General features: G+C 48.3%; 1 protein-coding gene across 1 annotated transcript in view; it reads left to right on the top strand.

The window, feature by feature from the left end:
• The first annotated feature begins 2,367 nt into the window (after window positions 1-2,367).
• Entrep2 (endosomal transmembrane epsin interactor 2) overlaps window positions 2,368-12,581 on the top strand; it is a 382,445-nt gene continuing 372,231 nt past the window's right edge. Inside the window, exon 1 of the mRNA XM_050149176.1 lies at window positions 2,368-2,806. Coding sequence (XP_050005133.1) covers window positions 2,588-2,806 — 219 coding nt within the window. The 5' untranslated portion in view covers window positions 2,368-2,587. The remainder of the gene's footprint in view (window positions 2,807-12,581) is intronic.

The following is a 12,581-nucleotide window of genomic DNA, read 5'->3' as shown; positions in this document are numbered from 1 at the left end:
ATCCTTTTTCCTTTCTCCACATTGTTGGTGCTGTGGAGGAGAGTTCTCTGTACCTCCCACTCCTGGGACGACCTGACTCGCAAATTGCTCTTTACTTGCTGGTTGTTAAATTATTTTGTTCCAAGATGTTTTTATTTTTATTTTTTTCAAACCAACAGGACTGATTTTTAGGGCAGCAAGTAAGCTTCATTTTGGGATCAATTTCTTGGCTTTCTCCACGTCAAAGTTCCCAGTGGAGGTAGATATTTGAAATTCACCTCACTCATGCCTTCTGTTCCTCAGGATTGTCGGCACGCCAGTCATAAATGGAAAAAGTCTACATTTACTTGGGAATCAATTCAATTAATAAATAAGAGTTCCCTAGAGGCAGGCCCCATCTCTTCCTTGTGTTCAAATCATCAACCACAGTTCCTAAACATCTCTCCTTTTGCAAGTCTTCACTTTAATCCAATTCACTCTCACCCCTTGCCCCACACCCCTTGCCCCACTACCCATTGTCCTTCCTTACCCCCATCCCTTGACCTATTACCACCGCTTTCCCCCTTACACACACACACACACCTCACCAGGCAGATAGCAATAGCATCTGGACCAGTGTGACCGGAAGCTCCTCTCAGCCCTGGGGTGGCAGGTGTAGCAGCATTTTCTATCCCACTGAACCCAGACACAATTGGCTTTGGAGCAATTATCCGTGCGCTGACGAAGTCCCCAGGAGATCAAAAGTCCCGGGGGGGGGGGGGGGGGGGGGGGGGGGGGGGGGGGGGGGGGGGGGGGGGGGGGGGGGGGGGGGGCTTGTCTGCTTCTACTTGTCTCAAATCTTTTCTCTGGCAAACAGTAGGGGTTAAAATAATTTTGACTAGTATACAATGTAGATAAGCTAAATAATTAGCTCATTTGTTATGCTGATTATTTCTCTGTTTTGTTCACTGAGGTACCTTCCCCTAAGAGCCTTAAACTGAAGGCCTCTGCTTAGAGCCGTAGTCTGAACCGGTTTTCAAAAGAATGCCTGAGTGAGTGGCTGAGGGAGGTGAGGGCAGCCCAGTACCACGCTTTGATATTGTTTCAAGTGCTGACAAAAACGCTGCCTTGGGAACTTCTGGATAGAAAATACCTCCAGGAAATTGGAATTTGTACTAGGGCGCTCTAAACACCTGGCCAGAGCCTTATTCGTTTTACAAAGAACTGGGAGAGATGGCAGCACTTGGTCACAGGCCAGTATTTTGAGGTCAGCCACTTTATCCTGGGATTCCCATCCTCTCTCTTCATCCCTTGCCCATCCAGTTAAATTGGAAAATAAATCCCAGCACTCGTAAGGTGTTGGCTGATAAAGGCTTGAGCTATTGCCCCTTCAAGGGGAATTTGCATTTTAATAGAGGATCGTCAAGCCCCAAAGGAATCAATATCTCTAATGCTGAAATTTCAAGCACCAGCAATTGAGATGTTTTCAGGACACCGTTCGGTATTTCCAATCCAACCGTGGCACCGGGTGGGGTGGGGGTTGGGGCTCCCTAAGTCCTGTCAAGAGGCCCTGGAAGAAGGGCCTCTGCCTTTTTTTTTTTTTTTTTTTTTTTATCCTTTCAACTTTGCTTCCTAATTTTCGGTCAAGCCTTCATACTCCGAACACTTTAGGACTCTTTCAACACAAATAGGTTTAAAGTTGTCCCATCAACAGGGCCACAAAGCCATTACGACGACCGAATTTCCAGGTTTCCTTGCAATTCCAAGGAAGCCAGTCGTTTTAAAAAACTGTTGGCCAGAGGGAGTATAGGAGACTTAATAGGTTGTTACTGTGTTCATTTACATTCGTCTTGCATACGGTCTTAAGGCCCAAACTTGGGACTTGTTTTGTAAAAAGCCCAGGGAAGGAAAGGTGGATAGAAGGCAACTGCGAGCCCCCGGAATATGTGACTGCTAGGGAGGTTCTGGAAATGCAAGAAAGCGTCCAGGCTTATCTTGGTTTCTGCCCTGCAGAGGGGCTGGAGGTCGCCACGCCTGGGGCTCAGAGCAGGAAACGTACGTCCCAGGGCTCCTGGTCCTCAGCACCACAGGTCCTGCAGCCCGGCTCCCACGCCTCATCCAAAGGCTCTTCCAGGAGCCGGCTCGCTACCCTTGCCCTTGAGGAGACTCGGTCCGCTCTCTCCTCAGGATTCTCCACCGACCGGGAGGAGGCGCCAGCGCGGAGGACACACCTGCGACTTCTCCCGCTCCCGGCTCCGCGCCCGGTCCCCACTCCGGCTTCCCTCTCCCTCCCGGGCCCAGCGCGCAGCGGCTAGGCTCGCTCCCGAAGCCCGCGGCAGCTCGCGCCCGGCTCGGAGGCTCGCGCCCGCGCCCGGCCGGGGGAGCGCGCGGACGGGCGGACGAGCGGGAGAGGGCGCAGCGCGGCCGGCGGGCCCTGCGCAGTGGCGGTGGCATGGGCGCGGGCATCGGCGCGGGCTGCGGGAGCCCGGCTTTCTGGCCGGCCCGGCCGGCTGGCGGTGACCGCGCGTCGCAGCCTCTGCTGTCCACGGGGAGGCGGTCCCCGCAGCCGGCTCAACTTGCCTCGGCGCCTCTGTGAGGAGCGCGGCGCGGAGAGAGCTTGCGGGGCGCGATGCCTCCGGCCGGCGGCCCCCGCACACCGCGCCCGCACGCGTTGCCCCACAGCCTGTCCCGTTTGCGCGAGTGCCCGGGCCGTTCCCGCATCGTGCTGGCTCTCGGGGCCACGCAGATGGCGCTCGGATGCCTCATCGTGGCCGTGAGCTTCGCGGCGCTCGCGCTCACCACCTCGGCCCGCGTGCGCCACTCCTGCCCTTTCTGGGCCGGCTTCTCGGTGAGTGTCTGCGGCGGTGGCGCTGGCCGGGACCCGGAGCTGCAGTGTCGGGGACGCGGCCCGCGCCGAGTGGGGGAGCGGACTCCCGGGTCTGGCAGCCGTGGCTCGGATGCAGTTTCCAAGTCTCGGGCAGGGGAACTCCGGGGACCGTCGCTAGTCGCACTGCCGCTCCAACGCGCTGCTCCCGGAGTTACTTTTCGGGGGGGAAAGGAGCCAGACGCCCTCCCCTTGCCACCTGGCGGGTGGCGGTCGGTGGCGAGTCCCTGTCTGGGGCAGCTGCTGGAAGCTCTGCTCACCAGTGACCGACCCGGGCAGCGGGCGACCGTGACCGGGGCGGCGCGGCGCGGGGGCGCCCGAGCCCGGGTGCTGAGCCCGCTGTGAGCGGCTCCTTTCGCTGCAGTTTTCGCTGGGGGCGTGCGGTGCTAGGCGTTCTGTTGCGGATCAGTCCGGGGGGAGAACGGCTGGTCCTGCTCTGGTCACTCACCTCCCGGACACGGAGGCGTCTTGTTTCTTTCGTAATCCCCGATCCTGCTGGACCGACTGGCGACTGGGAGCCAGGAGTGTGCTTTTTGAACTCTAGACTGATTTTCAGGTCCTTGACTCTCAAATCTTCCCCTAGGAAACATTTATTAAAGAAACCATGAGTCCGAGATGATTTATTGATTTATTTAGGTATTTTGTAGCGTTTTGATAAAAGTTGCTTATTTTCTATATTAATAAAGAACGGGCATATGGGAATTAGGAGATGAATGCGGCACGGGTATTTATAAAGACCGGCACTTGTTTCGAGAACTCTTGACATCTGTAACTACATTTGGTCGATGGTGCACAAATATATTACAGGCTTCCAGTGAACGCTATGCGTTTAAATTCCGCGTACACAGACCCAAACCAAGCCTTTGGAATTAATGATTGCTGTTTGTTCTTAACTTTCGTAATTTTAGAAAGAAAAAAATCGGTCTTGCTTTTTTTTTTTTTTAAATTTATTTTGTTTGTAATGGCCTTTGTTCTTGCAAGTTCCTTGTCTGGTTTAAAATGAGATCCTAGCAAAACTACCCTTGAAACAAGGATCGATACAGGTGTGGCTGTTCATCCTAATGGGAGTATTAATTTTCCAAGCTTCTTTCAGACGGGGTGGGGAGGGGGGGCTCATCTTGGAGCGCTAACTAGGATGACAGGACGTGTGGTCACAGCTCCCAGTGTTCAGATCGATGAGAGGAGGTGGGCGGCCGCCTCTAGGGAGCCGTGGTCCAATCCCGCCCCTATATATAGTCTCCACACATCTGTTGCTCGGTTTTTAGCAATACTTAATATGCATTGTTTTCATGTCTGTCTAGTGGGTACTGAGTTTCAGCCTGCTGGAACCAGCCTACAGGTGGCAGACTGGTGGTGAATGAGGCTTCCTGACTCTTTGCTTGAGCCTCCCCCACCTCCTCTGAGCCTTAGTTGAATTTCCCCAGGGTTTGCAAAGAGAACTGCCTTTTTTTATATAATAAGCCTTAAAAAGAAAACATTAATTGGAGACAGCAGAAAAAGCACTTATATTAAAATACACATCCCCTGCATTTCGTTGCAGGGGTTAAGTTGGACAGGTAAAACAATAATGCGGTTTGTGTTTCAAATTCTGTTGTCTTCAACAGTTAGGAGTGGTTGGCTCTGGTTTCCCCCCAGTTCTGAGTCAATGCCTGATGTTGGGCTGTGTGCTCGCGCTTCTCCAGGCTCTAGAGAAGAGCACTGAAGCCACTACGAAGTGCTTACACTTTTTACCTCCTACCCTCTGGCCTTCACCCCACAGGCTTCTCTTTAATCTCTCTTGTGCTGGGGATGGAACATCCCCGAACATACGAGGTGAGTGCTCCGCCCCTGAGCTGCATCTCCAGCCTTTAAATTCAGCATGGTCTATCGAGATTTTCACATGTCGTCTCTGCCCTGCAGAAAGAATGGTTAGTTCCAGTTGGGACAGGCTTGCCTGTTGATGTGGTTGTGGATAGGGAACATGGGTTCTTTGCCTTTCTTATGCAGTCTGCCCTCAGCACCAGCAGCTTCTGTAGCCATGGATTCAATCAACCACAGAATGAACATATGTAGGAAAACCCTGTTTTTATACAGAAATATGTATAGAGTTTTCTTGGCCATTACTACCCAAATAATACAGTATAGCAACGGTTTGCATGGAATTTATATTGCATTAGTTCTCATAGACAGCCTGAAGATGATTTAAAAGCATGCAGGAAGACATGTGTGGGCTAGATGCAAGTTGTATGACATATAAGAGATTTGAACGTCCGACCATGGGGGCTGGGAGTTCCTGAGATGAGTCTCCTATGGATAATGAATGTATTTGCCCCAACTCCCTTGAAGGGTCTTCCTTATAGACAGGTGACCGAGATACCTGGCTTTTATGGAACTCACGGTGGGTTTCATGCTTTACTCTGCTCTGAATCTTCTGTAAGGAGTGCTTCATTGCTGCCTCAAACTTCTTTGACCATCTGTGGTTTGGACCTGTTGAAGAATCATTGTATCAGCAGTCCTTCTATTGAGGAAACGGTAGTACAGAGAAAACCAGTTCTCACTTTACTGAGCACTTACTGTGCCCTAAATCTGACAACCCCTTTTACATGGGTCCTAGGCCACTTCACTGGGGGCCCAGTGGACTCCCTACTGCTCAGGTCCTTGGATAGTTCCCTCCCTTTGAGTTTCCATGAGGTGTCTCCCTTGTCTTAGCCAGGGGAATGACATACAATCAAGCCAGCTTCTTTTCAGGGCTTGCTCCTCACACAGTCCTGGCTCCTTGTGGTGAGTGATCTGAAATGGACAAAGAAGAAATACGTGACTGCCTCAGGGCTACTGAGCCAAGAAGTGGCTTTGAGCTTAACTTTAGACACACCAAGTTGTCCAGGACACAAAGAAACCCTGTCTCGAAACAAAACAAAGCAAAACAGCAACAACAAGCACCAAGTGCCTAACTGGAGATGTCACTTAGCTGTCCATGTAGCAGAGATGGAGGAGAGCCTGCTGGTGGAGGAACCACTTTGGCAAGGCGGTCCCACCTGTTTCTTAGGAGAAACCCTAACCATGTCTGAAAGGTGGAGGTTCAAGAGAAATTTAAAGGCACATTACACTGGGGACATTGAGGAAACTTAAAAGTTCCGTGTGTTGTGTGTGTGTGTGTGTGTGTGTGTGTGTGAGAGAGAGAGACAGAGACAGAGAGACAGAGAGAGATGTGTATATGTGTGAGTATGTATGTGTGTATATGTTTATGTGTGGATGTGTATGGATATGTATGTAAATGTGTATCTGTATCAGTATATGAATAAGTGTATATTTATATGTATGTGTCTGTGCATGTGTGAATATATGTATGTATATATATGTATGTGTGTACTTGTGTATATGTGTCTTTGTGTGTGTACATGTATGTGACTATGTGTCTGTGTCTGTGTGTGAATGTATAAAAATGTCTGTGTGAATGTATATATATATGAATGTATATGTATCTCTATGTATATGTGTGTGTCTGTGTATGTACACATATGGGATTGCCATGTGGAGGTTTCAGTTCCTGACCACCTGGCCCATTGCTTTCAAGTCTGTGGCAAGGCAATACATTGTGGTAGGAGTGTATATCCTGCTTAATTTGAACCAGAGAGCTAAAAGAGGAAGGAAGAGGAAGGGCTGAAACCTACCATTCCCTTCTAGGTCATGAGACCTTCCACTAGGCTCCACCTTTTTCCATTAGTGCAGTGCAAAATGAAGTCCTTACCTCGTGGACCTTTCGCGGATATTCTAGAGCTAAACTATAGCAAGGGAGCTTGGCAAAGCTGGAGGCAGATGAGGTGGGACAGCTGTGGCCAGAAGCCAGCGATGACCAAGCCAGATGGTACTTTGGCTTCTGAGGGCCACCCCTCATGTGGTCCCCTGTCCCAGGCTGCACTGTCCAACAGGTTAGGAGATAAGTCACCTCTCTCTGCATGACTCTGTGGCGAGGTTGAGTGGTGATTGGCAGTACATTGAGAGCCCGGAGTCAGGTGGCGTCTTGACCAGTTACTCCTTAGGGAGCTGTTTCATCATTTTCTTTCTAATTTTGTCAGTGCCCAGAACCCTGAATTAGTGCATTTGAAATCACCTGCACAGCAGCTGCCGGCAAAGAAGCTGAGCCTTTGTGTAAACTAAGCCCTGTGAGAGCAACGCCGCCAGACTTCTAAGAATATTCCTAAAGCAGTATGTAATTGTTGCCACAACCAAAACCCAGGAAACGCACAAACACACTCTCTTCTCCACTGCGCTCTGCCGATAGGTAGCTGACGTTACCAGTGGTGTGTAATGTCACTCAACAAACTTCAGTCACAAGTCTATCAGAATGCTTACCTGTGAAACGCATCCTTTTCTTTTAAAGAGTATGGAGCTGTGATTCTAGCACCCACGTTTTACTCGGTGGCTCCCTATAAAGTGTGATGTGTCTCGTCCCTTGTCACAGTTGGTGATAATTTTGAATCCATTCTTTCAGTGACTGTGTAATCATCCACACTGTAGATTACCATGGTTTATTCGCTTTCTTGCTGCTGGGAACTTCCCGGTGACACAGATTCTAAGTGTCTGATGCTGCTGGTCTTAGATGCCAGCGCCTGCTTCCGAGAATGATGTCCTGGGTGGGGGGGGGGGGGGGGATTTGCTACTAGTCAAAGGGTGTCCAGGTTGGAGTTCTGTTAGGTGTCATTGGGTTAGTCGAGGGAAAAGGTTATGATCATTCTCACCCCCGACGCCTTGCATAAGGATTTGATTTTTCCCCACCCATGAGACCTGGAATATTAGCAACCTTGAGTGATTTTATCAACCTGACGGAAGAAGTTTGGCATCTGTTTTCATTTGATGTGACTTTTCTAGCCACTTCATTCTATCTTGCAAATAATCTTCTCACTGGGCTCAGTTCTTGCTATCTTTTGAAATATTTAAAACTTTTCAGTCATATGTCCATTTTCACTTTCATAGTTTCTGCATATTTCCCTCTTAGTTAGGATTACAGAGGTCACACAAATAGCCCTAAGATTTTCCTTCTAAGACTTTCACTTTATTTTTATCCCACAACCTCACTAATCCAGAATTTGTTATTTGTTTATTTGTGTGTGTGTGTTTGTGTGTGTGTGTGTGTGTGTGTACAGGCAGGCACAGAACAGTCTTGTGTGTGTGCGCACGCGCACACACACGTGCACACGAAGGCCAGAGGACAAACTTGGCTGTCATTCCTCCTTAGGTGAGAGCTACCTTGTTTTTTGAGGCAGAGTCTCTCCCTGGGACCTGGGGCTCTGTGATTAGTCTTGACTGGCTGGCTAGTGAGCTGAGGACCTGTGCCCCAGCCATAATCCCCATTGCACTGGCCGTGTGCTTGATTGAGAATGCTTTCTCTATGAGACACAAAGGCAGCCTTGTTCGTCTTGTCTTTTTTTCTGGACGTTTTGGGAGCCAGGTTGCTGGCTTGATGTGACATCACCCCTGCATGGTTCTCCACTGCTATTTGCCAGTGAAGACCTCTCTGGATTAAGAAACCGACACTGGAACAGACTTCCTGCCCAAGCTGCAGACTCCATTCCAGGCTCATCAGACATCCACATGTTTCTACTCTCTCTGTGGCCATCTTCCGTCCTCAAACCTGCAGCCCCCACAGGAGGGACCACTGCTGGCTCATCCTAAAAGCCTCTCCCGAGGGAAGCAGATTCGGCACAGCTACCAAGGCAGAGTGTCTTTGGTGTGATGGTCCTAGAAGGAAAGATGTTGATACGGCTTCTGGCTTCTGCTCAGCCTCTAGAACAGTAATTCTCAACCTGTGGGTCGCGACTCATGGGGAGGAAGATGTTGACACAGCTTCCTCTCAGCCTCTAGGACAGTGGTTCTCAACCTGTGGGTTGTGACCCCTGGGGGAATTGCATATCATATATCCTGCATGCCACATATTTACATTAAGAGTCGTAATAGCAGAATTACAGGTATGAAATAGCAAAAACATAATTTTATGGCTGGGGGTTCACTACTTGAAGAACTGTATGAAAGGGTCACATCACAGCCTTAGGAATCTAAGAACCTCACCCTTCTTGGTACCCCTTGGATTGCCATCTCAGAGGCCATCATCTGGGTGAGGGTGGTTCCTTTAGATGCTTCATTTACCTTCAACAGATACCTTGAGTGGGGGCAAGTGGGTGAAGGCACTTTCTGCTAAGCCTGAAGGCTTGCTTGAGATCCCCGAGACCCACATGGTGGAAGGAGAGAACCAATTCCTGCAGGCTCTCCTCTGACTTTCATGTGTATACTGTGACGTGGATGCCCATACGTGCCCCCCAAATAAATAGATGTAATAAAGCTCCAAGTCCCCTGAGATAATCATATAATCTGAAAAGGAATATTTTGCCTCCCATTTATAGAGGATTTGGCCCATGGCTGGTTGGCCCTGCTGATGATAGGCCTGCAGTGAGGAAACACATCGTGGGAAGCATTGTGGGAAGGCAAATTGCTCATCCAGTGTGTGTGAGTGTGTGGGAGAGGGAACTGGAATCTTGTCCTTCTTTTTAAGAGCATGACCTTGCAGTGACCTAGAGATCTCCCTAAAGGTCCTGTCACCTCCCAGTTTGTGCTGCCCTGGGAACAAGAATGCAGCACATGGGTCTTCGGGGGATCACTTAACATTCAAACTACAGTATCTGTACTGTAATGGGTCGCCTTTGCTCTCCGGGAGGCTCTGGCTATGTGCCCTCCTGTGTGCTGACCAAGGACATCCTGGTCCTTCCTGTGCAGAGACTTGGCGAGTTGAGAATGGGATCTCTATGTCTTCACAGCATGCCAGACTACCTGGATTCTATCCCTGCATTAAACTGGTCCTTCACCCTCTGGTTTATTGAGCTACGGTCAACAAATAAACGACATGCATTTAAAAGGTGGCAACATAGCGCTTTAGTACATCTTGTGTGATGGGTGTTCCACAGCCAAACCAAACCAAAGCAAAGCAGATCCGTCGGCTGACAGTTGCCTGCTGGGCTTTGTGGTGAGCCCACCAGACAGATCCCATCGTCAACACAGGCATGCAGTACATTATTAACTCTTGCCGTCCTGGCATGTACAGGTTCCTGAACGTGGACCTCAAGGTTTGTTTGTGCATTTGATCTGCGTCTCGCTTTTGAGTCCCGTTTGAAATGGTGGCTTCCTGTAGTGATGAACTTATCTTCTCTTCACCTATAGTTGACAGGTGTCGTATATTACCTACGTGACACAGTACAGTACGGTACGGTGGACAGTGATTTATGATGGAAGCCTGGAGGATCCAGGAGTGTTAAAACACTGGCATTTGTAGGTGTGTGTGTGTGAGATACGGGGACACGGTAAATGTAAGTAAAGCACTTCTTTGTGTCAGTGGCTGCAAAAGCCTGTAGTAAATAGTCCCGGAGTCTCACCCCGTCCCCCAAACCAGGGTCTCTTGTAGTAACAGGCTAGCTTTGAACTTGTTATGTAGCTGTGGTTGGCCTTACATTCCTAGCCATCATGCCTCCATCTTTCTGAGTTCTTGGTTTCCCAGTGCATAGCAGTATACCTGGATTATCTTAAAGTTTCAGATTTTGAAATGCCCAAATCTACCATAACAAATCTAAACTTTAGAAAAATTATTACTTTTATTTTTGTATGTGTAAATATTTGCCTACATGTATGTACATGTATGTATATAAAATGGTCATGCTTGGTGGACATGAGTTGTAAACTGTCACGTGGGTGCTGGGAACTGAATCCGGGTCCTCGGCAAGAGCAGCCAGTGCTCTTAACTTCTGAGCTATCTATCCAGCCCAAATGGGGCACTTCAGATGGGCATGAAAGTTAATTGTTCTGAAATGAAGACTTAAAACTTAAGCTGACTTTCTTGTACAGAAAATTGGAAACATGATGAGACAGTAAAATTTTATTTGAAAAATAAACCTTGCCATCATCCAATTATAAGATTAGTTCAGGCTTGTCACCTGTGATGAGATCAGTCAGAATGAGTCATCTGGGTGTTTGGGGTCTGGATCTGGGGTTCTAACTGTAGATCAACCATACTCCGGAAGAATGCATCTGTGCTGAACTTGTGCAGGTTTTTCTGGTCATTTCCTCAGCAGTACAGGGTGCAAGTGTCTATGTGGAGCTTTGTTGTATAAGCACTGTATGCCATCTAGGTTCAATTTAAAGCAGACAGGAGAATGTGTGTAGGTCCTCTGCTGAGACCAACACCTCTTGAGTGTGTGTGCCTGAGAGGGCAGACTAAAATACCAAGGGTTGTGCTCCATCACTTTCTGCCCCACATCATTTGAGGCCAGGCCTCTTACTGAACCTCGAATGAGTCTGGCAGCCAGTAGGGATCCTTCTGTCTTCTTCTTTCCACAGTACTGGGCTTGTAGAAGTGTTCATGACCACATACAGCTTTTTATGTGGGTTTTGGGGATCCAAACTCAGGTCCTTAGTCTTGTTTTGTAAGTGTTCCTACCAACTGAACCATCTCTCCAGATTACTATACCATTTTATATAAGAAACTTGAGCATCCATGGATTTTAGTGACTGTGGGGGAACAGAGTCCTGAAAATAGCCCCTGCAGACACTGAGGGACAATCACAGGCGCCAAAGGACAGCCACAGACTTTGAGGGATGGCCACAGACACTGAGAGACAGCATAGATATTAAGGGACAATCAGACACTGAGGGATGACCACACAGACACTGGGGGACAGTCACGGACACTAAGGAACAGCCACAGACATTGAGGGATGACCACGGACACTGATGGACAGTCACAGACATTGAGGGACAGTCACAGACACAAAGGGATAACCACAGACACTGAGGAATGGCCACAGACACTGGGGGACAGTCACAGACACAAAGGGACAGCCACAGACCCTGAGGGACAGCTGTGGTGGCTCTTCCTGGATATGGTTTTGGAGCTCAGCAGCACTGGAAGGACTCTACTGACTGTACCTATGGAACATGTTGGTAAGCAGCTTGGCCATGTTGAATATAAACTTATCAAGTCTTCTGATTTAACAAATCATTATTTTCTAGTTATACCTAAAATTTTTTTTTCAGTTGAAAAGACAGTATCTTTATAGAAACTGATATTTGGCCCCGTGTCAGCAAAAGGGAAAAACAGAACATCTATTATACACCTGCCACATACCCAAATGCAGACTTGGTGTCATCAGGTCCCCTTTCCTGGCTTGGCAGCACCCTTGAGTGACATTAAGTGGTGTGGGACCCAGTAGTCTGTCACGACACATAGTATACAGCTGCTGCTCAAAGTTGTCACATACATGCAAATATGCACACACATACTTACATGCACATACATACAAATACATGTTAATATACACATAAATATGTACATGCATGTATATACAACTACATACATATAAATACACACATGGACACAAATGTACACACATACACCCAAATACATACATGCATACACACATATTTAAATTCATACAAATATGTACATATATACATATATACACAATATAATAATGTACATACACTATTACTCTTTTATTCTGTTTTTTTTGTGTGTGTGTGTGTGTGATTCTATCATCAATAACCAAACACCAGCGTTAACAACCACAACCATAGAGAAATCCCAGACACTAAGAGGAGTAATAGTCCATGTATGTATTTATATGTATGTAGCTGTGTATACATGCATGGATTTCAGTGATAAGGATGGAATCAGAGGGAGCTAAGTGGTACTGCACTGAGGAGAAAGAACCTGGCAACT

Source organism: Alexandromys fortis, unplaced genomic scaffold (genome assembly GCF_014885135.2).
Source record: "Alexandromys fortis isolate MF-2015 unplaced genomic scaffold, M_Fortis_MF-2015_v1.1 scaffold_67, whole genome shotgun sequence".
Lineage (NCBI taxonomy): Eukaryota > Metazoa > Chordata > Mammalia > Rodentia > Cricetidae > Alexandromys > Alexandromys fortis.
Note: the sequence above shows the minus strand (reverse complement) of the source record. Positions and strands in the feature narration are given on the sequence as shown.